The 27,318-nt window shown below is 51.6% G+C and overlaps 9 protein-coding genes across 9 annotated transcripts; 3 read left to right on the forward strand and 6 right to left on the reverse strand.

Annotated features, from left to right (window-relative positions):
- Window positions 1-544: 544 nt before the first annotated feature.
- Window positions 545-3,694, forward strand: UHO2_06551 (uncharacterized protein; the record flags this gene model as incomplete). Its single annotated transcript, XM_041554967.1, has 1 exon — window positions 545-3,694. The coding sequence occupies one exon, from the start codon at window positions 545-547 to the stop codon at window positions 3,692-3,694; it is 3,150 nt and encodes a 1,049-aa protein (XP_041410901.1).
- A 2,035-nt stretch (window positions 3,695-5,729) lies between these two features.
- On the reverse strand, window positions 5,730-7,697 carry UHO2_06552 (uncharacterized protein; the record flags this gene model as incomplete). The annotated part of the gene is made up of 6 exons (XM_041554968.1): window positions 5,730-5,932; window positions 6,038-6,234; window positions 6,334-6,534; window positions 6,676-6,811; window positions 7,067-7,197; window positions 7,318-7,697. The coding sequence occupies 6 exons, from the start codon at window positions 7,695-7,697 to the stop codon at window positions 5,730-5,732; spliced, it is 1,248 nt and encodes a 415-aa protein (XP_041410902.1).
- A 1,169-nt stretch (window positions 7,698-8,866) lies between these two features.
- On the reverse strand, window positions 8,867-9,763 carry UHO2_06553 (uncharacterized protein; the record flags this gene model as incomplete). The annotated part of the gene is made up of 1 exon (XM_041554969.1): window positions 8,867-9,763. The coding sequence occupies one exon, from the start codon at window positions 9,761-9,763 to the stop codon at window positions 8,867-8,869; it is 897 nt and encodes a 298-aa protein (XP_041410903.1).
- Window positions 9,764-14,259: 4,496 nt separating this feature from the next.
- On the reverse strand, window positions 14,260-16,008 carry UHO2_06554 (uncharacterized protein; the record flags this gene model as incomplete). The annotated part of the gene is made up of 1 exon (XM_041554970.1): window positions 14,260-16,008. The coding sequence occupies one exon, from the start codon at window positions 16,006-16,008 to the stop codon at window positions 14,260-14,262; it is 1,749 nt and encodes a 582-aa protein (XP_041410904.1).
- A 355-nt stretch (window positions 16,009-16,363) lies between these two features.
- UHO2_06555 (putative orotidine 5`-phosphate decarboxylase) lies at window positions 16,364-17,215 on the forward strand (the record flags this gene model as incomplete). Its single annotated transcript, XM_041554971.1, has 1 exon — window positions 16,364-17,215. The coding sequence occupies one exon, from the start codon at window positions 16,364-16,366 to the stop codon at window positions 17,213-17,215; it is 852 nt and encodes a 283-aa protein (XP_041410905.1).
- A 437-nt stretch (window positions 17,216-17,652) lies between these two features.
- On the forward strand, window positions 17,653-19,182 carry UHO2_06556 (uncharacterized protein; the record flags this gene model as incomplete). The annotated part of the gene is made up of 1 exon (XM_041554972.1): window positions 17,653-19,182. One exon carries the CDS (start codon window positions 17,653-17,655, stop codon window positions 19,180-19,182), a length of 1,530 nt encoding a protein of 509 aa, XP_041410906.1.
- A 171-nt stretch (window positions 19,183-19,353) lies between these two features.
- On the reverse strand, window positions 19,354-22,793 carry UHO2_06557 (uncharacterized protein; the record flags this gene model as incomplete). The annotated part of the gene is made up of 5 exons (XM_041554973.1): window positions 19,354-20,648; window positions 20,748-21,074; window positions 21,237-22,232; window positions 22,418-22,630; window positions 22,712-22,793. The coding sequence occupies 5 exons, from the start codon at window positions 22,791-22,793 to the stop codon at window positions 19,354-19,356; spliced, it is 2,913 nt and encodes a 970-aa protein (XP_041410907.1).
- A 386-nt stretch (window positions 22,794-23,179) lies between these two features.
- On the reverse strand, window positions 23,180-23,712 carry UHO2_06558 (uncharacterized protein; the record flags this gene model as incomplete). The annotated part of the gene is made up of 2 exons (XM_041554974.1): window positions 23,180-23,529; window positions 23,616-23,712. 2 exons carry the CDS (start codon window positions 23,710-23,712, stop codon window positions 23,180-23,182), a joined length of 447 nt encoding a protein of 148 aa, XP_041410908.1.
- Window positions 23,713-24,075: 363 nt separating this feature from the next.
- On the reverse strand, window positions 24,076-26,961 carry UHO2_06559 (putative Kinesin-1 motor protein; the record flags this gene model as incomplete). The annotated part of the gene is made up of 1 exon (XM_041554975.1): window positions 24,076-26,961. One exon carries the CDS (start codon window positions 26,959-26,961, stop codon window positions 24,076-24,078), a length of 2,886 nt encoding a protein of 961 aa, XP_041410909.1.
- Between the last annotated feature and the right edge of the window lie 357 nt (window positions 26,962-27,318).

The following is a 27,318-nucleotide window of genomic DNA, read 5'->3' on the forward strand; positions in this document are numbered from 1 at the left end:
GACTCTATGGCTGTCTAACACACATCTAGGTGATCCCTTTTCAAGTCACCTCAGGGTCGCGGGACGCCTTAATTGTGCTGCTCTCTTGTTCCCATTCTCATATCCTCCTCCTCCTACCTCCTACCTCCTACCTCCTACCTCCTACCTCCTACCTCCTACCTCCTACCTCCACCACCACCACCACCACCACCATCTCCTTCACGATTCTCCTCAAATCCTATCACTTCTTCGATTCACGCCCATTTACACTCGGATCTCGTCCTAGCTTCTCTTCATTCCCACTCTTCAACCTTTTCCTTCTAGACGACAGCTCCACCCGACTCTCCTACCCGACTCGGTCTGTTTAGTTTTCTCCTTGTCTGCTCGACCTCATCGGCATCTGATCGCTTAGAGACACAAGTTGCAACGACAACGCAACTTCACCTTTGTTCAATTGTGCCAAAAGTAAGACCATCGCTCCTTGCGCCACTTCGGTCTTACATCCCAAAAGCGTCCACTTCGGTTTCTAGACCGGCGTGCTCGCACCTGCTGCACCCACGACATGATGGCCTTCTATCCCCACGGCCAGCCCCTTACGGGCGCCTTCCGTCCCCTTGACCGTGGTTATGCCATGAATCAGTACTCGCACCACGACCAACAGGCCAACAGCATGGCTGGTGCGATTCCTGCTCCTCATCCCGACTACGGCTATGCGGATCAGTACCACCGCCAATCCTACGGCGACGTTGCCCCTGCCCCAACGGCAACTATGGACCACGGCGGCGTCTGGCAACCTCCTCAGGCGCCCCGTCTTTCCGCTGCAGCCGCTCGTGCTGCACGACAGCATATGATGGGTGGTGGCTACATGCCTGCCGATTATGCTCAACCACACGGTGCCACAGCATGGTATGCACAGGCTCTTGCCGTCCCTCAACCATACCAGCAGCCTCGAACCCATCAGCAGCTTGAGCAGCAGCTTCTCGTTCAACATCATCTTGCAAAGGCGCACGAGAGACAGAACGGTGCAAGCATGTACCAACCTGCTTTCGGTCCCTCCGCCTTCGCCAATCACCAACAACAGCAGCAGCATCATCATACCTCCCGATCCCATCATCGTCAACCCCAGAACTACTACCCTCCCTACCAAACTGCCAATCAAGCCGCTCACCACGGCTATGCCGAGCATCAACCCAGGTATCATGACAACTGGTCGAACAACTCTGGCTACCACCGCGATCAGCGAACTTCGGACCGCGCCGCTCGTGACTGGTCCAGCTGGCAGCAGCAGCAGCAGTCAAATGCTCATCGAGCTTCCGTCTCGCATCTGCCTCCTCAGTCGCAAATGTACGCAGATCATGCCCACATGCAAGCTCACCACCGCCACTCGGACGATGAATCTCGATACGAGTCAAACGCCTGGGCTGCACACAATGCCCGAGCTGCTCACCAAGCACAAGGCTGGGAGCACGCGACCCAGTATGCCCAGCAGTCCTATCCCGACTCGCACTCGGCACATCGAGACCAACGCTACGAGGGCCCCTACACGAGGCACCACGACCGTTCCTATCCCGCTGGACAGCATCACATCGATGAGCAGTCTGCGATGCGTGCTCACCATCAAGACATTCGACACTATGATGCTCACTCTCAACACTGGCAGCTAGATGATTCTCGCCCTTACGCAGCGCAGTCTGACGCTCGTCACCAAGTTCATCACGTCGCTGCTCCTGTTGCTCCTGATGATGATGATGAGAAAGCTACAGAGGGCGCCGCTGATCAAGCCCAGCCAGCTGCACCTTCTTCGCCTGACTCGCTCGAGAAGTCAGCTTTGCCCATCGCTGCCATTGGTGCCCAACTAATCTGGAACGCCTGCACTGCTCTGTTTGACCCCGAGCTTATGATTGAAGCCCACGAGACCTCGGATGAGGCTATGGACGAAGACTGCGACGAGGTCATGTCACCAGCTGGTGCCTCCATGCCCTCTTCCTCGTCGACACCTTCGCTCAATACGCCCGACATCTCGCCGTGGTCTTCGACAGTGCTTGATCGTTCCGCTGCTGCAGAGACCTCTTCGTCCTCTTTGGATAATTGGAATGCCTTCCGCTCGCCTTTCGGTCCTCACCGTCTGCCTCACATGCGTCCTCAGGCGCATTCCTTCACCTTTGGCAGTGATCAAGCTTCGTCGTCACAGCATGACCTTCACCGCATGGCTGTGGGTGCTGAACGTGTCCGCTCAGCGATTGTTCGTCATGCCTCGCCGTCCAAGCGTTCGCGTCAGGGCTCGGGTCAGTCCGAGACAGCTACAGTACACAGCTCCAGCGCGAGCACTGCGAGCAGCTCCGAGCCTGGCACACCCGCTTCGCTTGCTCATCAGAGTCCCGCCCTCAGCTCTACTGTGTCGGCTCACTCTATCGAGACTGCTCGCAGCCCGCTCCGAGCTGGCCTCAGGATGTCTTTGGGCCACCATTCGCGATCTGAGTCGGCGATCCGCGCGCGTCGTAGCTCCTCCAACAAGGCATCGCTTAAGCTTGCCTCATCCAAGTGGTCTGGTAGGCTTCGTGACAACGTGCTTGCTGTTCTCCGTCTCGTCTCTCCGGATTGGCAGTGGAGCAACAACGACGATCAGTTTGTTTCTCTTGGCCAGACGCTCGTGTCCGCGAGCACAGCTGCAGCCGTTGCTAAAGCTAGCCACTCTCCAAGCCAAGGACGATCGGGACGTGACGCGGTCACAAGCATCGTCACCTCGTACGCCAACGAGCCAAGCCCAGCCTTTAGGAGATTCGTCCACCAGGTGCTTGCTCAGACCCTCCTTTCGCCCACCTCGTTCCTTGTCGGCATCCTGAGTGCGCTTAGGCTACTCATCATGGCTCAGCTGCCTGATGGTACCATCGACCCTGTGGTGCTCGAGCTGTTTGCGCAGCCGACCTCGGCTGCTCCCTTCAAGCTCTTCACCTTGGGCATGATGATTGCCAACAAGCATCTTGATGACAACACCTTCCTCAACAAGACCTGGAACGAGGTCACCGGCATACCACTTGCCGAGCTTAACCAGACCGAGGCTTGGTTCTTGAAAAAGTGCAACTACGAGATCACCGTCCCTGACGAGACTTGGATTGGCTTCCTCCATCGACTCCAGTCTTGGGAAGAGAAGCGTTCGAGCCGCGGTATGCATCGTGACCACGAATCGTCAAAGCGGCTCTTGCTTGTTCTTGACGAAGCTCTGTCTCCCTTTGATGCCATTCCGGAATTCCAGCTGGACGGCGATGGAATTGGTGATGCCGACGACAAAGCGGCATCTCCCATGGACATGTGGGCCAAGTCACACCATCACCACCGCCCTGGTTCATTGGCGCTACTTGACGGCACAGATCAGCAACATTGTCGATCTGCACCTGCAGTTGCCACGCTCATGTCTCCTCGAAAGCCGTTCGCTTTTGACGATTCGTCGTCACATCGACCCACGCACCTCTCACGAGCAAGCCTAGCAATGGAGAAGCCATCAGCAACTCTGTTCCGCACCAACACCGACTTTGCTTCTGCAGCGGGTGGAGCTTTCAAAGACATCAGCCCATTGCTAAGCGAATCCGGTAAAACGCAGAACGGCACCATGACAGGGCCTCTCATACCATCAGCATTGCTCAACGGTTCAAGAGCGCTGTTCCAACACGGAGCCATGTTTGCGCCTTTGTCCACCTCCGGTTGGTCTCATGATTAGGCTGCCTCCATCCCTCTTCTTTTTATCATCATGGTCTTTCGGTTGCGGCATCTGCCCTTTCCCCTCTGTAAATAACACTTTGCACCCCTCTTCGTTTGCTTTGACTTACACACACACACACACACACACACACATACCAAAAACGCACACAGGCACTTTTAGTCTCTTTTATCTCCCAGTGCCTTTGCTACTTGCACCCACTTTTTCCTTTTTTTCGTTTTGTTTTTTTTTTTTTTTTTTTTTTTTTTTTTTGGTGTTAATGGTCATACAGTCGCGTCCAAAATTGCCTGGCATCTAATTGATTTGATATGGTGTTTGTCACAGGGCCAGCGGGCCAGCGTATGAAGGGTGCGCCAAATTGACCAGTGGCAATTATGGTAATGTCAGGGTCAGTGGATCAATGTATGAAGGGGGCACCAAATTGATCAGTGCCAAATCATCAGGAATCAACAAAGCTAATTGGGCTGGTAGCACATATGATTTACAAGATCAACTGAACTCTGGGTTCCAGGTTAATCTCATGAGGATCAATTGGGATCAGCTGGATCAGCATGCCTCAGCAAGTCAGCTGACACAAGCAAGTGTCAGGAGATTCAGGAAGGAAGATACTGGCATTAGAAGGAGAAGCATATGGAGATAACTGTCATGGGCCTGAATGCTCAAGAAGCAGGAGGGTCACTGGTTCATATGGAAGGAGCACAGGTATCAGAGATTTAGTTGATACCAGTGGAGAGCATGGTTGTAGTGCAGTCTCCATGGAGACCATGGACTTCCACAGACTCACATGCAAAGGAGGACTGGGCCCATATGCGAGGAGGGCCAGGCACAGCCACGAAGAGGACCAAGCTCAAGGAGCATGCAGATGGTTACCACTCAGGGGCTCGAGAGACAAGAGTCATAGGACACTGGCAAGCAGGTCCTGAGGAAGAGGAGCAGTGTCAAAGGAGTCGACACCAGGTCATGAGGAGGAGGAGCAGTGTTGAAGGAGTCGACACCAGGTCATGAGGAGGAGGAGCAGTGTCGAAGGAGCCAACACCACTCAAGAGGCACAGGGGTGCCAAGCAGGAGAGGCCCCTGAACAGTACTCGATGAAGAAGGTACTCTCTGGAGAGAGAGCAGGAGCAGCATCGCTGGTGATGCTGTGAAGAGGTATATAACCATGCTTTCTCATCATCAAAGGTCGAGTGGATCCTCATCCACTCTACTCACCATAACTAGTTATCACTTCAGCATAAGTATATATTAGTTTCAGTCAGCATAGCAGCAATCTATCAAGGTTGCTCCTCATCATAGTGTGTGTGTTGTATCACCACTACCTGACATCCAAAGGCGCCCATAGCAGGTTAGCAGTCTGGATCAAGATAGAACCGAAGGCAGTAGTCCACTGTGGTCCGGGGATCACTTCAAGCATCAAGTCAACACACTGGACACTCATGTTGATGCCACCAACCTTATCACCAACACCATCAACCTCATTATCATCAACACTCACCAACCTTATCACCAACATCATCAACCTCATCATCATCAACCTCATCATCATCAACCTCATCATCATCAACACTCACACCAGACCTTGGTGTCATCATAACCAAAGCATTGATATTGATTGTGCCAAGCTACCCCTGAACAGAGTGTCCACAGAGGTCAGCCAAAACCTACGTTAGTATATACAATGAATGCCACCTGTTGTCACTGCGCAACTTGATAGTCACCGATACCGAGACAATAGCTGTCGCACAGTTTGATAGTCACCAAGTATCTCGACAGACCGACCTGGGTTTCAGGTGCGAGACCCCTGACACAAGCCATATGGGCGATGGCGAGGAGCCTTATATCTTGCACACACTTGGCAACTTGCAACATAATCAGCAATCCAGGCTGACATGTTTGGCCACCAATAGTGTCATTGGGCCAACTTAATGGTATCATCTCGTCCCACATGTCCAGCTGTGATGCCATCATGACATTGAGACATGACCATGAATTGCAAATGTTCTACAGACAATGACTGCCCATCAACTTCTTTGGTGCTTCACAAATGACGGTTGTTGGTCTTCCCTGGCATTGTTACCTTGGGGATAACCAATTGTCTGCCACTATACCACAAGCCGTCTCTGATCTCGAATGGCTTCCTTAGATGGATCTCCTGAAGCTCTGGATCCAGAGGCTGGAAGATTCTGGCCAGATCTTTGATTCCTTTCGTGGCTATAGACTCCATCATGAGGACGGGAGCCACTAATACAAAATTGTCACCTGAGCATGCAGTTAGAACCGATTCCGCTGAAATCGGCAATATCATGCTTGCTATTACATTTTCAGCTGAAATCTGCTGCAACTCACTCCCTGTTGTGATTTCATTTTCGACTTGTTCAAACACCTGGGGGGGCAGTAGTTGTTGAACATTGTGCTCCTGCTCTTCACCGACCAGCTGCATGTCAGCTTGTCTGGTGAGAGCATCGGGTTCGCCACCCTTGTCTCCTGGTCGATATTGTAGCACAAAGTCGAAATCTGCTAACAATACTGCCCATCTTGCTTGTCTGCCAGTGATATGACATTGCAACTTAAAGTACTTGAGTGCTTCATGATCTGTGAGAATGACTAACTGACTTGGTAGTCCTGCTAGCATGTGTCACCACTGAGTGAGGCAGGTGACCACTGCTAGGAGCTCCTTGTCATGGATCTCGTAGTTCTTCTCAGCCGATGACATCTTCCTTGAATAAAATGCTACTGGGTGCCAATGCCCTTCATGCTCTTGTTTGAGCACTCCAGCGATGGCAAAGTCACTTGCATCTGTTTCCAGCCTTGTAGGAAGGTGGTAATTGAAGTGACGAAGTACTCTGGCTGTCGTGAATGCTTGGATGAGTTTGTGGAAAGCTTGTTGAGCTTCTTCTGGCAACTCAAACTTCTTGAAACATTCAGTTGGTTTCACCAGTGATGTTAGTGGCTTGGTGATTCGAGCAAAGTGAGCAATGAATCACCTGTAGAAGTTGGCAAAGCCAAGGAATCTTTGGATATCATGGATTGATTCTGGCATTGGCCACTCCTTGACTGTCTGTACTTTCTCAGGATCCATCTCTACCCCTGTGGGTTTGATGATGTACCCTAGAAACTCTACTGCTGTGGTGTGGAACTCACACTTCGACAGTTTAGCAAACAGCTGATTGTTTCTCAAATGGGTGAGAACTTCAGTGACATGTCATATGTGTGCTTCCTCCATGTCACTGAAGATGAGGAAGTTGTCCAAGTATACAACAACATATACTCCAATGATGTCTCAGAAGATGACATTGATGAATGATTGGAAATGAGCTGGTGTGTTTGCTAGCCTGAATGGCATCACCAGGTACTTGTATAGTCCCAATTGTGTACCAAATGCTGTTTTCCATTCATCTCCTTTTGTGATGCGAATGAGGTTGTATGCTGCTCGGAGATCTAGCTTGGAATAGATCTTTGCCTTTCGGAGCAGGAACAGTTGCTCCTCAATGAGGGGCAACAGAGCCCTGTTCTTGACAGTAATCTCATTGAGTCCCCGATAGTCCACACAAAGCCTGAGGCCTCTGTCTTTCTTAGGTACAAAGAGCACAGGTGACCTTGCTGGACTCTTCGACGGTCATATGAACCCCTTCATGAGGTTCTTGTCCAGATACTTCCTCAATTCAGACATTTCTTTAGGCCCTTTGAGATACAGCGGGCCCTGAGGCAGTTGACTTCCTTCCATTAGTTCAAGGTGAAGATCATGTTCGGTATGCTGGGGAAGCCTGTCTGCTTCCACCTCATCGAACACATCATGAAGGTGTTGGTACAGCTTTGGTATATCCACTGCTGTCACCTTCTTCTCGATCTCAACCTCCATCTCTACTCCTTTATCGGCGCTGGTAGGAATGAAACCGAAGGCCGGGAGTGATGAGGGTGGTACTTCCAATAACATGAACCCTATGGGTCCATCCTCTAAAGCTGCCTGAAGTAAGCGCTTTGCTGAGACGAACTTGTTTCCATGCATGGTTGGTCATGCCATTTTTTCTTCGTTGGAGCCCATTGCCACAGATTTCGTTGGAATTGGTGATAAGCTATCTCTTATGGCAAGCTCCTGTTTTTGCCTGCCTGTTATGGTGGCTTTCATCAAATTCTGTGACAGTTCCACTACTATGACCGATTTCGACACTTTTGATTGTAAGCCCCTAGTTGTGGCAGCTTCAGGGGGTCGTTTTCGGTCCTGGGACTTGAACTCTAGTTGGCCTGTGTCCCATCATATGGTGGGCTTGAGCCTTCTGAGCTTGGTGAATCCCAATATAAGGTCATAGTCAGTGGTATTGGCTACCGATACTTCAACTACACCTAGGCTGTGCTTGCCAATAACCACCTGTACGGTCGTGGTGCTATTGATAACAAGCTGGTGTCTGGTGACACCATGAATCAATCTTGTTTTTGAGGGTTTAGTGGGTATTAGGTACTTACTGATAAATGAATCTGAAACTATGGACAAGCCAGTGCCAGTGTCAGTGAGTATATGAGCAGGATGGTCTTGGACCATTCCTGTAAGCTCTAATACTGCTTTTCCTTTGCTGGTGGAGAAACATATTTGGCAATCTTGATATATACACAACGATGGCAAGGAGGTTTGTAGAGCCATGCACACCATCAGTGCATCGCCCCACTGTTGTTTCCCTCATCATCATCATCTTGGGGTTCTTCATGATTAGCGTCATTAGGAATTTGGTATTGACTGAAGTCTAGGTCATCAGGGTCACTCGTTTCAGCGCTGCCTGTATGCCCATCCCCTGAGTTGGTGGCCCCTTCTTCGAAGGGGTCTTCCATGGTTACCATGACCCTTGGGCCCAAAGGTCGTGGTCCCAGAGGATCTGCCTTCTTGCTTGGACAGTCTCTGGCCCAATGTCTGATGCCTTTGCAGATATGGCAAGTGCTATTGCCTGGTACTGTGGGGCCTCCTTGTTTTGGGCCCGGTACATATTGCTGAGGTAGCAGCCGATTGGTTGGTCTGCTCGGGCTTCCTGCTGTTATTGGTGCCAGTGTATGAGCGGAGTTTCTTTGTGCCGGTTGCTGAATGGGGAGTGAACTCTGAGCAGGTGGCGTTGGTCGGATTCCCGGGTTCAATCGTGGAGGAGCAGCGCTTGGGTGCCTAGCAGAGGACTGCTGTAGCAGCATCCTCTGTCAGTCGATATCTTCGACCTCTCGGTACCATCCCCACCTCTTTGCAGGCGGGTTACACTCAAACTTTTCTTGCAGACTACATGCGAGACTGCCTCTGAACAAGTCAATGATGAGTTTGTTATCATCCAGATTGACTTGCCCCTCCAGGTCTCTGAAACGTTCCACATGGTGGGTGGCAGCACTGGGTGCATCGCTAGTGAGTTTGAGAGCCAACAGCTTGTTGTAGGCTTCCATTCTAGCATTCCAGGGATTGAATTGTTCTGACAGCTGCTCTGTGAAGTAGTGCCAGTCATTGAATAACCTTCCTTCCTGTGCCCTGTCAATTCGGAGCTTGGAGGTCCACCACTCCCATGCATTCCCTTCCAATTGAGAGCCCATGTGGTTGATCATTCTTGTTTGCTCATATACCTGATTAAACTTAAACCAGGATTCAGCTTCGAGAATGAATATCTCCACATCTCGTGGGTTAAACTTAGGAAAGGGTGTGGCGATTGGCTTTGATCGAGAGAGGTCTGCCAATACACTAGTATCCTCCTCCGAGTATGGGGCATAAGGTTCCATCCTAGTCCTACTATACAGATCCTCCCTGGGTTTGTAGTACTTTGGCCCAGTGGGCAATGCATACTTTTCATAATTAACATCATCTTGCTCATCTACAGCAGCAAACGAGACCAATTGTCTTGGTCGTGATGCTGGTGTAGGAGTCTGAGGGTCTCCTAGCATGGATTCATCTCCTCCTGCTTGATCTTCTGATTGCGAGAACTCAATCATCTCTTCTCCACTTAGGTGAGCACAGCAAAGTCGCTCTTCTCGTTGGCCTTGCCTGGTGAGCTCGAGTTGGGCTTCCAATAGTGCTAGAAGCTGGTTGAGCTTATCGTTGAGGCCTTGGTCCATCATTGTGATTGTGGGGTGCTGCTTGAATGATCCACTCTAATGTCAGCAGTCACACACCTAAAACCTGAAATCAGTAGTAGTATCTGTACTATCACCGATTCTGTTGAATTATGCAACAGCGCTAATGGTATTTCGATTCTTAGTGAAATATGCGACAGAGCCTTCTCTGTCACCTTTCTCGTTAGAATCTGTAGTTGTATTATTGTTATGACAGATTTTGACTAACTGCTGTGGACACTCCATCCAGAGGTAGCTCGGCATGATCAAACTATAATATGACTCTAAGTGAGCTTGATATTGACACCAATGGTCTGGTGTGGGTATGGAATGTTGACGCCGACACAAGTGTCCAGTGTGTCAACTAATGCTTGAAGTGATCCCCAGGCCGCAGTGGACATCTGCCTTCAGTTCTATGGTTATCCGGACTGCTGGTTACTACAAACCACCTTCAGATGTCAGGAAACGGTGCTACAACACACGCGCTTCGATGAGGAGCAATCTGTTGATTACTACTTATGCTGACTGTGAACTAATGTTACTTATTGCTTGAAGTAATACTAGTTGCTTGATGAGTGTAGAGTGGATGAGGATCCACTCGACCATTTGTGATGAGGAGGTAGGACTATATACCTCTTCGCAGCATCACCAGCGACACTGCTCCTGCTCCCTCTCTCCAGAGGGTACCCTCCTCATCGAGTACTGCACAGGGATCTCCAAGGAGGCACCTTCTCTGTTTCAAGCCTTGTCCCTCCTGTCTTTCCTGAGCTGTGTCGACTTCATCGACACTGCTCCTCCTCTTCATGTCCCTTTCGCCAGTGTCCTATACACAGATCTCCTTCCTTTGACCAGTGACAGTTCTCTTCTACTCCTGTCCTGTGGGCCCCTGAGTGGTAACCGACTGCATGTCGCTGAGCTCGGTCCCTCTCACATGTGAATCGTTGTATGGACATCCTTACTACCAATCTCCATGGAGTCTGCCACACAATCTTGCTTGCTGCAGATTCTGGTGGGATTCGTGATATCGACAATGCTTGTGCCGATTTCGCTGTGATCTGCCATAGAGCTGATTCTACTACCAATCTCAGTGAACTTTGTCACAGCTCCTCCAATCTACCCGATTCCACGATTCCTGTGCTACCTTCATATGAACTTCGGTCTTTCCTCGTTCTGCGCACCCAGGCCCATGACAGTGGACCTCAAAGCTCTGTATTGATAGAGCTAGAGAAGGAAGGTTGTTCAATGATTGGCACTACTTCACAGAGCAACTGTCAGAGCAGTTCAACCCACGCAATGCTAGGATGGAGGCATATAACAAGCTGTTAGCTCTCAGGCTCACAAGTGATGCTCCTGGTGCCACCACACATCATGTAGAGCAGTTCAGAGACTTGGAAGGACAGGTCAACCTAGATGACAATGAGCTAGTGATTGATCTCTTCAGAGGTAGTCTCACTTGCAGCATACAGGAGAAGTTTGAGAGGAACCCACCTGGGAAGAGATGGGAGTGGTACCGAGAGGTGGAGGAAATCAATTGACAGAGGATGCTACTACAGCAGTCCTCAGCTAGGCACTCACTCCCAAATGCCATGTCACCTCCACTAAGAACTGGGTCTCGGCCAATTCAAAGTTCAATCCCCATATGTCAACCCACTCAACCTTATCCAGCTCAATCACCAGCACAAGCAACTACACAAGCAACTACACAAAACCTAAATTGACCAACTAATCGACCCCTTCCCCATCAATTCACCCAAACCTCGAAGCAAGGAAGCCCTGCTCCAACAGGTACCAACACCTGTCATGTATGCAAGGGTATTGGCCATTGGGCCAGAGACTGCCCCAGCAGGAGGGTAGACCCTCTTAGCTCTCGACCCATGGCCCCAAGGTCATGGTCACCACAGCAGACCCCTTTGAGGAGGCCACCGACTCAGGAGATGGCCACACAGGCAGCACCGAGATGGGTGACCCCAAGGCCATGGACCCCGAACATGAGGAGGAGCACGATGATGGCGACAACAAGGGAAATGTCAGTGGGGTGATGCACTGATGGCATGCATTGCTCTACAAACCTCCCTGCCATCACTCTGTATATATCAAGATTGTCAAGTATGTTTCTCTACCAGTGGAGGCAAAGCAGTATTGGAGCTCTCTGGAATGGTTCAAGACCATCCTGCTCAGATACTAGCTGATACCAGTGCTGGTTTGTCCATAGTCTCAGATTCTTTCATTAGTAAGTACCAAATACCCACAAAACCCACAAAAACAAGATTGATCCATGGTGTCACCAGACACCAACTCTCCATCAATAGTTCTGTGAGCATGCAGGTATCTATTGGTATACACAATCTGGATGTGGTCAAAGCTTCAGTGGCCAACACTGCTGACTATGACCTCATCCTGGGGTTCACTGAGCTACAGAGGCTCAAACCCACTATACAATGGGACATGGGCCAGCTGGAGTTCAAGACTCAGGAGCAGGACCAACCCCCAAAGAGACCCCCTGAAACAGCAAGAGCAGGGGACCTACCCATGAGGAGACCAACCCTTCATGGAAATGAGTTTGTCTCAGCAGAGCACATACTGCAAGCAGCTCTGGAAGATGGACCCATAGGGTTCATGCTGTTGGAGGAGCCACCATCATCACTCCTGGCCTTTGGTTTTGTACCTACAGGTGCAGACAAAGGAGTAGAGATGGAGGTAGAGGTGGACAAGGTGGTGATGGCTGCAGATATACCAAAACCATACCAACACCTGTGAGATGTGTTCGATGAAGTGGAAGCAGACAAGCTGCCCCATCATACCGAGCATGATCTCCACCTTGAGTTGATAGAAGGAGGTAAGCCACCTCAGGGGCCCCTGTACCTTAAGGGACCCAAGGAGATGTCCGAGTTGAGGAGGTACTTGGATGAGAACCTTGAGAAGGGGTTCATAAGACCATCGAAGAGCCCAGCATGATCACCAGTGCTCTTCATACCAAAGAAGGATGGAGGTCTCAGGCTCTGTGTGGACTACCGAGGTCTCAACGAGATCAGGGGTAGCTCGGCACGATCAATATCAATATGTAGGTTATGGTGACACCAAGGTCTGGTGTGAGTGTTGATGATGATGTGGTTGATGGTGTGGCTGATAAGGTTGGTGGCATTGGTGGTAATTCGGTGGCATCAACACAAGTGTCCAGTGTGCTGACTAATGCTTGGAGTGATCCCCGGACTGCAGTGGACTACTGCCTTTGGTTCTATCTATATCCAGACTGCTGACCTGCTATGGGCTGCCTTTGGATGTCAGGTAGTGGTGATACAACACATGCACTACAATGAGGAGCAATCTTGATAGATTGCTACTGTGCTGACTGGAACTAATGTATACTTATGCTGAAGTGATAACTAGTTATGGTGTGTGTAGAGTGGATGAGGATCCACTTGACCTTTGATGATGAGAAGGTATGGTTATATACCTCTTCACAGTGTCACCAGTGATGCTGCTCCTGCTCTCTCTCCAGAGAGTACCTTCTTCATTGAGTACTGTACAGGGGGCCCCTCTAGCACCACTCCTGTCCTCCTTGAGCTATCCTGCTTGCTTGGCACCCTTGTGCCTCTTGAGCTGTGTCGACTCCTTTGACACTGCTCCTCCTCCTTGCTGTCCTGCTTGTTTGGCACCCCTGTGCCTCTTGAGCTGTGTCAACTCCTTTGACACTGCTCCTCCTCCTCAGGACCTGCTTGCTGGTTTCCTATACACTGCTCCTTCTCCTTTGACTGGTGACAGTTCCTTTGACTCTTGTCTCTCAAGCCCCTGAGTGGTAACCATTTGCATGCTCCTTGAGCTTGGTCCTCTTTGTGGCTGTGCCTGGCCCTCCTCGCATATGGCTCAGTGCTCCTTTGCATGTGAGTCCATAGGAGTCCATGGTCTCCATGGAGACTGCACTATGACCATGCTCTCTACTGGTATCAACTAGAACTCCGATACCTGTGCTCCTTCCATATGAACCAGTGACCCTCCTGCTTCTTGAGCATTCAGGCCCATGACACCTTATATGTACTTGTAGCTCTCAATCTCAGCTTTCCAACAATATGTCACAAGCTACACTTCATTGAGGATACCAGCTCTTGAGAAGCGAAGTTGATGTGTGGTGATGAGCATTTAATTATCCTAAAAGATGCTGGGCAATTTTGGACGCGACTGTAGTTTCGAATTGGAAACACATTTCTGCCAGCCATCTTTACTATGAATGGTGTGTTTGTGGCCCATGTCACCTTCTTTGGGCTGAACTCGAGGCTGAATGCATATCAGCAGTGATCGATACCTTTGCTAATACGCTGCGGGCAAGGTAGTTTGCAGGTAGTTCACGGCACAGGTGATCGCTCAGAAGAAAGACAATCGTCACCCCTTTCTCATCTCGCGTCGAACAAACGTTCAGGAGGACCAGGACAAAGAAACACACGATGAGTACACGGCACAAGACTTTGAATGGATGTTGTATTGAATAGCTGTGACTTGTGGTTGTCTTACTTCTTGTCGGGGGTTTTGATAAGGGAATCTAGGTTGTCGAGCATCTTCTTGGTCGAATATCTCTTGTTCCCTTCTTGTGCGCTTGCCTGACTGGTACGGCCCAGCGTCCTTTGGTTTTTAGCCTTGGCGCCTGCTGAAGCTGCTCTGCTTGCACTCAGTGCACTCAAACTCCCTGGCCTCTTCTCATCGCCAGTGTTATCGGCCAACCCAGCGCCAAGGGCTCTCCTCACCGGCCTATTCGGATCCTGAACAGTCTTCCCGACCCAATCCGCACCCCCGATATCCGCCGTCTTATCCAACGGTTTTCCACTACTATCCGTCTTCACCAATTCAACATTACTCCTAATATAACCAACATCATTCCTGGGCGTCAACATATCCTTATGCATCCCACTATTCAACATTAAATTACTCGTCCTGTACGCATCCACAATCCTAAACAAAGCCGTACCCTGCTTCGGCTGTTGTCTACTCCAATCAATCGTCGGTGGAGCTTGGGCTCTCAAGGGAGCATGTAAGTAGGAAACATGTCCACCGACCAACACCGATCGTCCATCAGCAATCTTGGTGTTTCGGTTATACAACCTGTCCGCTCTACTCGAAACTTCATGAATCACCCTACCCGGAACAGGATCGGCTAAGGAGGAATAGATGGGGTCGGGTTGGGAGAATTGCAACCCGGCCAAAGGATGGATTGTGTTCGGTTGAGAGGTACCGGGGAGGGTGGTGGAATGAGTTTTTGAAGTTTGGCCAAGACTCTTCTCCTCGAGCATGCGGAAAGCATCCTGGGTTGCGTCTGCATCACGGGATTGTTCGAGCAAATCGATTTCTGCGAGTGGCAGCTTTTCGAGTTCTGCTTCCGGGTTGATCTCGGGGAGGGGTTCTTTCGTTGCTCCTCGACGTTCGGCATCTTCTTGTGCGCGAAGGGCGATGGCGTAAGACTTTTCTTGTCGTTTACGGATTAAAGCGAGCAATTGAGCACGTTCTTTGTTTCTGAAGAACTTTTTCAATGCTCCTCTCTCGCCTCGAATACCGTTGAGAAACTTTTCGAACTCTGCATCGGATAAGGCATTGTAATTGGTCATCATCTTAGGTCGAACCGTAAACTTTTCGTTATCAAAGCCAAAAGCGGGAGAAGGAGATAGTTCACCCATAAAATCCAACCCTTTATAAGTGGGATCAGCAACCCCCCTTGCGGCATGATGCTTCATAATCTCCCTCCATTTATTATTGTAGAGCCTTGCCTCTCTCTCTTTCCTCCCCTCTCTCGCTTCCTCTTCGGGAGTCAACGTAATCTTTCCTGGGATTTCGCTCGGGAAATACCTCTCAGTGGTTCTCAAAAAACTCGTCTGTGGTCTGGGCCCATGACTTCCAGGCTCGGTATAGGTATACCCGGTGGAACCAGGTCGAGTGATGTTAAGTTTGGTATCTGCTTCACGCCAACGTTTGAGGAAAAGCACCTCCTTTTCGCGCTCTTTCCAGGTGGTTTGACCTTCGGAAGTGTCGAGTTGGGATACTTGGACATAGCGAAGCGCACCAGGGTAAGGGCAAGTGCCGGAAGAGGAGCCAAAGATGGAGGCGGAGGAGGATGGGAGGGGGCGTTTCAGACCGAAATCACCTCGGAAGGCGTAGGCGGGGGGAGAGGTGTAGACTTGGGGAATGGAGGGGTCGAATGTGGAAATGCGAGCTTGACGGAGGAGTTTGGATAGCTGGGTGGGGGCCGTGGTGGCTTGGTTGGCTGCCATGGCAAAAGTGGAGGTAGTGCGGCAGGACTGATGCTGCTGCCACTATGTAAGGGAAGGGTCGAGATACGATGGTGATGCAAGGTGATCAGAGGTGTTGACGAGGAGAAGCAGATGGTGCTGATCCAATTGGTTGGACAAATTTTCTTCTGGCTGATGCGAGCGCCTTTTTCTTCCACCGCTGCTGTCTTGAGGTGATTTCTTTCGCGCGATAGGAATTTCCTCCTCAATACTTGGTCTCACTTGACTTTGCTTTACATCAACACACAATGCGGCAGACAACCTTTTCTTCTTTAGTCGATCATCGAGGACTCCTTCTTCCCTTCTGACGCCCTCCCTACTCCTAAGGATCGCAATCATGACTTCAATCACCAAGAAAAGCTACGCAGCCCGAGCAGCCACCCAATCCAACCCGGCAGCACGCTCCCTCCTTGAATGCATCTCCCGCAAACAAACCAACCTATGCGTCTCAGTCGACGTAACCAACAAACAAGACCTCGTCGACGTGTGCAATGCCGTCGGACCCAACGTCTGCTTAGTCAAGACGCATATCGATATTGTTCAAGACTTCGATATGGATCTAGTGGAGAGGTTGACCGAGTTAAGTAAGAAGCATGACTTTTTGATCTTCGAAGACCGAAAGTTCGCCGATATCGGCAACACCGCCAGCCTTCAATACTCTTCCGGAGTCCACAAGATTGCGTCTTGGTCCCACATCACCAATGCGCACCTGCTACCCGGGCCGGGAGTCGTTACAGGGTTGGCAAAGGTAGGAGTGCCGCTGGGGAGAGGCTTGTTGTTGTTAGCAGAAATGTCGTCGGCTGGGGCGCTGACAAAGGGATCTTACACAGAAGCATGCGTTCAGGAAGCAAAGAACGACACTACCGGCTTCGTCTGTGGTTTCATCGCCATGTCTCGTGTAGACGAGAGGGAGGGGCCGAATACAGAACGCGATCTGTTGATCCTTACACCGGGTGTAGGCTTGGATGTGAAGGGTGATGCCATGGGTCAACAGTATAGGACTCCAGACGAGGTGATTAGGGAGAGTGGGTGTGATGTGATCATTGTTGGAAGAGGGATTTATGGTGCGTTGATGACGGAGGAGGGGAAGAAGGATAAGGAGGCAGCGTGGCGAAGAGTGAGGGAGCAGGGCGAGAGGTATAAGAAGGCTGGTTGGGAGGCGTATCTGAAGAGAATTGGGGAGATGTGAGGCATTAGGGCTGGCGATGTTTTGAGATGGGAAATAGATTCAATCATGAAGAATCCAAGCAGACTCGTGTGTGTGCGACGAGACAAAGACTGAGATTGGCATGAATGAAAGGCAAGACTGAGAAGGTGAGAAGGTAACAAGATGGCATGGTCTTGATATCCTCTCGTTGAGGACGAGGTGAGCCGCCGGAGAGTTGTAAAAATTCAGGCTCCCTGTGCGGAAAACAAAAATCTCACAAAAAGCTGCACAATTAGAAACGCCGTCTTGAAAGCCGAGCGTTCAGCAGAGTCTGCTATGCTGAACGCTTGAGAAGAAAGGGCCCACACAATCTACTCTCACACCACCCTTTGCATCCTCTTCTTTCCCTCGCTGCCTTAGCCATCATCACCATTCATCGACTTCCTCTCAACCTCACCCGCTTTGCTGCAGCAAGAACAATGTCAAGCAGACCCACTTCTTCTCGGCGAAAGCTATTCGCACCAACCCCCATCCCAGCGGCTAACGGCGACAATCACCCACACACCAATGGAACGAATGGCGTGGCGGCTGCAACTTCAGCTTCTGAGGCTCGTAGGTCGTACTCCCTCCGCACACGATCGGCTGCCTCTGCTTCTGTTGCGAGTACTTCGGCACCAGTTAAGCTTACCTCACGCACCAACCGGTCTACTCAGAAGCGGACTAACCCAACAAGAGCAGCTTCGCCTTCCACCGCTTCTGAGGAATCTGACTTCTCTGCCAATGTCGAGGGAGATGCTTCTGATGCTGATAGTGATCTCTTCACCGCCGAAACCAGGTCAAAGTCGAAGGCGAAAGGCAAAAGCGCTTTACTCAAACCAACTCGCAAGACACCAGCGAAGAAAGAGCAAAACAACAAATCCACCTCTAAGAAACGCAAATCCGCATCCTCCTCCCCCAAGAAACCCCCAACATCGCCATTCGACATCTCCCCGCGCAAAGCAGCCATCAAACCCATAAAGGTCAACCTCGACCCATCCGAAGCCCACCCAGCCCCGCCACACTGGGAAACGGTCTACTCTCTCCTCTCTCGTCAACGAACTAAAATCGTTGCACCAGTCGACACTATGGGTTGCGACCAAAATGGTCGGTCTGATCGACGGGCCGACTTTTGGCGTGATACTGACACTCCCCAAGATGCAGCGAAGAGAGAAAGACTAGCAACGTTGGTTTCGCTCATGTTAAGCTCGCAGACGAAGGATCCGGTTACTGCAGAGGCTGTGTATAATTTGCAGAGGACGCTGCCTGATGGTTTGTGTTTGAAAAGTTTGTTGGAAGCTGATGATGAGACTATTTCGAGTTGTATTGCTAAGGTGGGATTCTGGCGGAGGAAGACAGGATACCTCAAAAGCGCAGCTAGGATTCTAAAAGATGATTTTCAAGGAGACCTACCTAGGACCGTCGACGAACTTTGCTCGCTCCCGGGAGTGGGCCCAAAGATGGCATTCTTAGCTTTAAGCTCAATGGGCATCCAAATCGGGATTGGAGTAGACACACATGTACATCGCCTAACCAATCGGCTTGGGTGGCACAAGACAACAACCCCCGAACAAACACGTCTTAATCTCCAGTCTTGGCTACCACAAGAACTGCACGCCAAGATCAACAGCTTGCTGGTAGGATTCGGTCAAGTCATCTGTGTACCACTTGGTCCGAGATGCGATCTTTGCGATGTGGGAAAAGCTGGATTCTGTCCAAGTCGGAGGGTGGTCGATGAGAAATCAACGGCAAAGCGGGTCAAGGTGGAGTTGCTGCGAACTGATGATGAGCGGATGGTGGTGGAAAAGGAGGCGGAGCCGAAGGTCAAGGTTGAAGTAGAGATGCATGGGCCGGAGGGGAGGGGGATGATGGAGGTGGGAGACTTGTTGGAAGCTGGTGAAGGGGTGGCCATGGTTAAGAAGGAAGAAGGTGAGGATGAGCAGGCTGCTGTTGAGCGTGCCTTGGATTGGTAGCCTTGACTCTCAACTCACATCATATACATACACACATGCACCATCTCACCACGTTCTTACATTCAGCGACCACTCTCGTTCTCGTTCTGAAGCTTGTTTCTGTTTGTGGCATGTTTGCATTTCATTCATGATCATCACTGAACCTATTCCGTCTCTTCTCTGTAGTGAAGCCTAGTTAGCACTGTGAGCCTCAACAACGATCCCCGCAGCAACCGTCTCCCCATTCATCCGCATCAGCACTCTCGCCATCTCCTTATTCGTCTTTGCATCTTCCAATGGAATCCCCTTACTCTGTCCCGCCATACCACCCGCTTTCACCGTCACCCTCACCATCGCAGTACAACCCTTTGTCAACACTCTCGGCTTCTTCTTACTAATTCCACCCGTAGTCTTATCCAGAATCGAAACTAGCTCCGTCAGCGTAGCAGCAATATTCGCACTGTGGTGGAACAACTCGATGCTCGTACCCGCTACCAGAGGATATGTTGGTTCGAACACCAAAATTTGAGCTAGGAAAGAATCGCACAGCGCAATCGGTTGGGAAGGGGCGCAGAGAACAGATCCGACCGAGATCTGAATCTGATCGATACCACTTAGGTATACAGTAGCGTTGGCGCCTGCAACGGCCCAAGGGACGGACTCCGTGTCGACTTCGATAGCGCGGACGATGCCGGATTCGTCGCCGGGGACTGGTCGGATCCGGTCACCGATCTGGACGATCCCGGAGACGACTCGACCCGAGACGGCTACACCGGCAGCAATGGCTGTTTGACCTTTGAATACGTTCGTCACTGGTAATCGCAATGGAGAGTCCAGGAGTCGAGCGGGAGGCTCGAGCGTGTCCAAAATGTCAACAAGCGTGGGTCCTTTGTACCATTTTGAGAGTGCACCACCTTCTTCCCTTACCGCAAGATTCTCTCCAACCGACCCGCCGCAGGGAACAAACTTGAGCTTGCCCGCATCAAACCCACAAGAAGTCAAGAAAGGGTTGACTTTACCCACAATCTCTTCATACCGCTCCTGACTGTAGTTAACAGCATCGAGCTTGTTGACTACCACCACGAGCTGTTGTACACCTAGACTTCGCACCAGCAGCGCATGTTCACGCGTTTGCCCGTTGGGTCCAAATCCTGCTTCGAACGCACCCTGAATCGAGTCAACCACAAGGATGGCAGAATCGGCTTGTGCGGCACCAGAAATCATGTTCGGGATAAAGTCACGATGTCCAGGAGCATCCAGAAGGGTGAAAGAACGGTGTTGGGTAGAGAAATGGTCTTGAGCAATGTCGATGGTGACACCTCGTTCGCGTTCTTCTTCGGACGAATCGAGTGCCCAGGCATAGGCGAAGCTGCCTTTACCGATCTTTTGCGATGCGCGCTCGTTGCTTGAATATTCGCGCTGGGAGAGAGAACCTAGCTCGAGAAGCATACGGCCCATCAAAGTGGATTTGCCCGCATCGACGTGGCCTGAGTCCATCGCACGAGTTGAACAAAGTTGAAAGAACTGGTGGTGAGCACAATGCAAAAGTGCAATGCGGGAATCAAGAACCCCGATGAGCTACTTACCAACGACAACCAAGCTGAGCTCAGCCTTGCCTTCCCGTTCACGCTTGCGGTATTCTTCAATGATGCGCTCGTGTGCGATGCCCATCGGTGTCGAAACAGCACTTGGTGCATTGGAGCCTGCGGAAGAGGCGGCCTTGCTGCTTCCGCCACCATGGATTTCAAGCGATTCGATCTCGTTTCTCAATTGACTGACAGTGGTTCCGCCTTGCTTTGTTGAGCCTCCGGCGGCCGCCTTAACAGCTTGGCCCACAGCTGCTTTTCGATGCAATGGTGTCGATGTGCCAGATGTCGGTGTAGATGCGCTAGCTGCTGCTGCTTTCTTTGCGGCTGAGATGGATGGTCGTCGGGGGTACGAAAGATCGTTGCAATAAGAGAATCAGTATTCGGTCTGAGCAATTCTTGTAGAGCGAGCGTCCAGGATCATCATCAACCACCGTCTTCCATGCACTATGGACTGAGACCATCCTCACTTTGCCCCTAGCCTCGTCCCTTCTCGTGCCTTCAAAACCACATCATCCGGACTAGGACCCGCAAAGGCTTTCTTGACCTGCTCAGTCCTTGGCGAAGCCTCGTCTGCGGAACCCTGGACGTAGAGCGCAAAGGGCGAGCCTCCGGGCACAGTTCTCGGCCTTGCCATTGGAGCGACGAGCTGGTCCGTCGCATGGTTAGACGATCCAGCAATGACACTAACAGATGCCAGAGAAGCATGCGATGTCCCTGCAGCGGCAAGTTGGGTTGCAGTTTCGGATGCAGCAAAAGTTGCGGTCGGAAACAGGGCCGAAATGGGCAGATCGGAGCCAAAGCAGGTCTGCGGACGCGATCGAGCTTCCTCCTCTGCAGCCTCGGCAGCTGCTGCCTCTTTGGCTTCTGGGCTAGCGGCGCTGCGTTGTTGCTTGTTGGCGAGCATTCGCTGCTGCAGCTTCGACAGAGGCTTTGATGGCGTATCCGAGGCCGCACTGCTAGGCTCTTGGGTCGGGACCGCAGCGGGCTTAGGTGCCGAAGAGGTATTTGCTACACTTCGCGCAGCTGCAAGAGCAGCCAGCTTGCTCGGGCGCCCCGTTCCAGTCGTAGGAGCTGAACTCGTGCTGGGTGCCGCAGATGCAGAAGAAGATGATGCGGCAACGGTGGAGGGCGCTGGCGAAGCAGGTCGAGGTCGATCCCCAGCGTTGGGTGGAGGGTTTTCTGCAGGACGTTTTGCACTTGATCGAGCTGCCAGTGCATACAGCTTCGACATTGGCTTGGAGGGTGCTTGTGAGGGGCCGGCTTGTGCGTTCTTTACGAAATCTGGAGCCAAGTTGGCTAGATTGCGTTTCGCAAGGCCCGCACGACCGCCTGTGGCCAGACGACGAAGACCCTGCGCCTTGCCTCTTGGCATGCCACGCCCGCCACGTATCTCTGCTCGTCGATCTCGTTGCAACGAAAGCTCCTTGAATGCCTCTATTGTCGGTCCCTCCTCGTCGTTGTCAAGATGCATGTGATCGCTCTCTGTGACCGCAGCATCGGCAGTAATGGAAAGTGGTTTCAGATTTGAGATTCCATCGCTCGCCTGCAGCCTTCAGCCTGCTCGGCCCGTTCGGTTGACCGGCAACTATATTCTGCCTGCAAAGGGTGCCAAGGAATTACTGTTTGTCGAAAGGGACCGCACCGAGCCTGGCTTTTCTACTACTTACCTTGTTTTTGACGATCCTTTTCTGCTTTGGCTTCTCTTCTGCTTTTCTCTTCGACAAGTTGTGTGACTGCTGAGTCGACGTCGAAGTAGGCGTCCCAGAGAATGTCTTTGATCTCGCGCTCTGTGAAACCGTTCGTGCTGGTTGGTCCTAGTAGGTCAAGTGTTTGTGAGTATGCTTCGGTCATGGACTCGTGGTCCTCGGGTGAAAGATTGTCTACCAGCACAGAAAGTCAATTCAACTAGGAGTCAGTTGACAAGCATTCATCTGACAGTATCGTTCGCAGCTTTAACATACCGTAAGGATCTTCATCGTAGTAGTCGTCCTCGGCCAGCTCCTCGTCGAGGTCCAGGTTGCGAATAGCGCGATGTCGTGACATGTTTCCTTGCGTTTGCGTGGGAGTAGTCTAAGCTGTCCGGACCGGTGTTCCAGAGTCTATGAGCTTTGAGCAGATATGGGTTTCGAAGTGAAGAAGGGGTTCCAGAGAACGAAGAAGTGTGACTGAGCTTGGAGCAGAGTGTAGGCATGGCTGCTGTGTGACGTTATGCCCTTCTTCTTCTTTCGCTCCACCTTTTTCTTGCTCCGCTCACACGAAATATATTTTCGAGCAAAACATTCTCGCGGTCTAACAAATCGCAGGAGAAGCTCATCAGCTCATCAGAACCATCAATCTTGTCTTCATATCCTCACTGCCGATCTCAAAGATCTCAAGAACCTCGCCGAATACGATAGACGATGATGGTGTTTGCATTGCTTTCAGTTGTATCACTTGCTCTCGGGAAGCAACTTCTCTAAAACAGAAGCCTCCTTCTCTTCCTGTTCGGCAAGATCCTCACGAGGAGGCTTGGCGGCACGAAACTGTTTTGCTGTCTCCTGTCTTCGCTTGATCGCCTTTGTGATGAGTTTCGAAACCTTGGATACCTGGTTTCCCTTTTGCTTGGCCGAGTATTGGTGTTCGGATACGATCGAACGTAACACTGTCGAAGTGAGCGAGTCTTTCGCCTTCATCGCCTCTTTGATCCCTGACTTGACCTTGGCCAACAGCAATGCTTCCGGATCTTCGCTCGACGGAGCTTCCGTTGATGAGAAACGAGGCCATGCTTGTTGGTTGGTGGCTGTGTGGCAGGACGACGTATCGCGAGAGATTGGGTCAGCTACTGCTCGTGCGTTCCTAACTCCTTGGCACGGATCGATAACTTACCTGCGGGAGGGCATGTTCGGAGCGAAGTCGCCTCAAAGGAGCGCGGCAGCTGCGCTCGTAGCGCATAGTTGTTTCTGAGAGCCTGTCGGAGCAACATCTTGCGAGTGGTCGTTGTGAGAGTAGGTGGGAGGAAGTGTCAAAGCTCAACATTCTTTCTCCATTCCGTAATGGCCGCCACTTTTCCGATTTGCTGAGCCTTGTTTTGGGCCCTTTTTTTCGTTTCCCCTTTTTTGTTGCTTCTTGATGCAACAGCAAAGCTTGGACATGCTTCGTTGCATTCCTTGAATCGCTAATACTTCTCACAAAGTGGTCAATGGTCTGTAATCTCCCCGGCCATCGAATGCTCAACACAGCATCATGCTTCGTAAGGGTGTGAGGTAGAATAGCTCCCTATGCATTATCAATGGAAAGGAATGTGGCGAGCGGGTATGTAGATGTGTGTGAGGGCTGTGTCATGTCTTTACTTGGACGAGAAGAACCAGCTGGATCGGGCTTTGGGCGAGTTGTCGTTCGGTCCGACACCAGCATTGCCAAAGGCTGCCTGTCTCGCGGCGACAGAGCCGGGCTGAGGACCTGCTGTGGGTCCACCACCACGCAACGGTTTGGCGATACGCCCAAAGCCGGCCAAGGGCCCTGGTGCGGCACCTGCTGCAGCAGGTCCACGCATCTGGTTGGCCTGATGCAGGCGTTCCTTGACAGCCTGCAGCTGCTCCTCGAACTTGCGGTTCTGCAGCATGAGCTTCTCCTGGCTGTCCATAAGGTGCTGTTCCAATGCTTGGATGCGTTCGTTCCTTGCCAACAGCTTCCTCTCGGCGATTGAGACTTCCTTCTTGAGACTGCTGTTTTGCTCCACCAACTGCTTCTGCACATTGGTGAGCTGTTCCAAGTTGCGTTCAAGGAACGCCATCTTCTTCTGCTGTGCTTTCGAGTTGCTGTTGCGCACCACATTGTTGTACTGCTCGCGCGACTCGTCGAGCGAGATCTCCAACTCGACCACCTTTTCGCATCGGTTCTGCAGATCGCGCATCAGCGACTTCTTCATCGTGTCAAACTCGGACAGCTGTGCAGCCATGGTCTTGCGCACACGCTCCAATTCGCGTGCTGACTCGGCCAGGTTACGTCCGCCTTTGACACCCGCTGTGGTGACAGCAAAGGCGCGCTTGAGCTCCTCGTTGGTGCTCTTGAGGTTGTCGTTGTTGGACGACAGCACGGCAATCTCTTTGGCCTTGAGCTCCATCTGGCGCTTGAGGTCGGTGATTTCGCTCGCTTGTGCTTGACGCTTTGATGCGTATTGCGATTCGAGCTTGTCCTTGAGATCCTGAATGGTGATGTCGACATTGACGTGATTGGCCTCTTCCGCCTTGATCGACTTGTCGAGCAACTCCTCGTACTCGGCCTCGAGCGTAGCGAAGCGGCTCTCGAGCTCTTGTCGTCGCTGATGCAGCAGCTCGTTCTCTTCGTGTGCCTGACGAACGCGTTCGGTTTGCTCTCGTGCCAAGCTTTGCGACTCGAGCAGCTGCTCGCGAAGAGTAGAGAGATCGTCGGCAGAAAGAACACGGGGGCCTGCATTTTCGAGCTTGCTGAGTGTGTCGCGGATCTGCTCCTCCTTCTCCGAGACGATGCCCTGGTTGAAGTCGGCCATCATCTTGGCCATGCGCTCGGCCTTCTTGCGCTCCTTGCCCTCCTGCGAAGGGTCCCTGACGCTCTTGGCAGTGTCGGCAAGCGACTTACGAAGCTCTTCGAGCTCGGTGGAAAGATCCTTGTTCTGCTCCTTGAGGATGTCGAGGGTGATGGTGGCATCCTTGTGCTCGTAGGTGACGCGCTCGAGCTGCAGCTTGATCTCGTTGATCTCGGAGGTCATCGACTTGTTGTCCTTGGAGAGCGTAGCCTCTTGCTCGCGATAGAAAGCAAGCTCTTGTGTAGCCTCGCGCAGTGCTGTCTCTGCCGTCTTGAGTGCCACCTCCTTCTCTGCGATCTGGTCGCTGAGCTCATTCTCTCTGCGCAAAAACTCGTCGCGCTCGTCCTTGTCGATCGACACAGCCGACGGTGTTTCGGGCCGCAAGGCAAGCTCGCGCAAGTTCTCGACAGCAGGTGTAAGCGGACGTGACTGACTTGTGGGAGTGGCTGCCAATGATGGTGTGGAGACAGGTGCACCCTGACCCAAAACGACCTTGCTGGCATCGGCCCATTCGGATTCGGGTAGCTTGCCGCCCGAACGCCATGTTTTGAGCTCTGCCTCGAGGTTGGCAATGTACTGCTGGTATCTCTCGTTGTCGGCCTTGGCCTTCTTGAGCAACGCTTTGAGCTCGGCAGGAGACAGTTCTGCATTGACTCGTGCCTTGTTCTTGATGCTTTTGGCTCGTACACCGAATCGGAGTGTCGAAAGTGTTTCGTCGGCATTGTAGACACATGGCGAGGCGTTGACGATGAGTGTAGTACGCGAGTTACCACCGAGCGATTCTTGCAGGATACGTGTGAGTTTCGAGTCACGGTAAGGAATGTGCGATGACTTGCCGTCTGTGAGGGCGTTGATGACCATACCGAGCGCTGAGAGACTCTTGTTGATCTTCTTGGCTTCCTCGAGCGTTTGACCACTGGCGCCGGTCTTGCCCACCTTCTCGGAACCAGCCAAATCAACTAGATAGAGGTTACCGGTCTTGACACTACCTGTCTCGGTATTACGCTGCTGGATGGTGATCAGGAAGATGGAGTGTGAACGAGAGGACTCGGCGTTCATGTTGGTGGAAGAGACGGCACGAGCTTGTCCACCTTGACGCATGATCTCGTAGACATCGGCTTGACCACCGACGTAGAAGTCGGAGAGACCTTTGACGTAAACGCCGCGATTCTTTTCCTCGTGCACCTGCAAGTTGTCGTTCTGTGGTGCGAGCAGATCGCGGATCTTTTCCATGTAGATTTCCATGTACGAGACCTTGACGAGGTATTCGAGATGCGGTGGACTGGCCATGATGTTTTCGAAGATCTGCTCGGTGATACGTGGGATGATACCCTTGAGGTCATCATTGTCGATGTCAGAACCCATCATGGTGAAGGTCTTACCGGAACCAGTCTGACCATAGGCGAAGATGGTACCGTTGTAGCCGTTGAGAACGTCATCGACGGTCTCCTTAATGCCGAACTCAAAGACATCTCGCTGCATGGTGTTCATGGGGAAGACTCGATCGAAGACGAAGCCGCCTGCTTCTGGACCCGAGGTGGAGGCCCCACGAGTCATCTTGACCAAGGAACCGTCATGGCTGAAATCAACGACAATGTCGCTTCCCTCGCGCTGCTCGATCGAGTTGGGCGGACGAAAACGACAGACGACCTTGATGTTATTGGACATGGTTGAGAAGCGAATCTAGTGATCGAAGAATGATTGAGGTAGTGTCGAAATATCAGTATAAAGTCTCTTGTCGAAAGAACGGTGATCGAGTCGTTGCGGTTTTCTTGCGCTCAGACCGCGGTGCTTCGTTGGTTGTAACCCAAACAGCTGTGCGTCCTATGAATTGCAGATCCTCCGCTCGATCGAGACGTCGAGGGCTTTTCGGGGCAAGCGGAAGCTGAGAGCGCTGTTTAAGGTGAAGGGGAGGAGGAGGATGAGAATGGCGGGCGGAATATGATGCTGTAGGAAAGGATGATGTCGACGATCCACGCTTTCGGCAGGCAAGGCCAATTTCAAGCTCAAGTTCAACAAAGCAAA

The sequence above is a fragment of the Ustilago hordei genome (genome assembly GCF_900519145.1).
Source record: "Ustilago hordei strain Uho2 genome assembly, contig: UHO2_contig_19, whole genome shotgun sequence".
Classification (NCBI taxonomy): domain Eukaryota; kingdom Fungi; phylum Basidiomycota; class Ustilaginomycetes; order Ustilaginales; family Ustilaginaceae; genus Ustilago; species Ustilago hordei.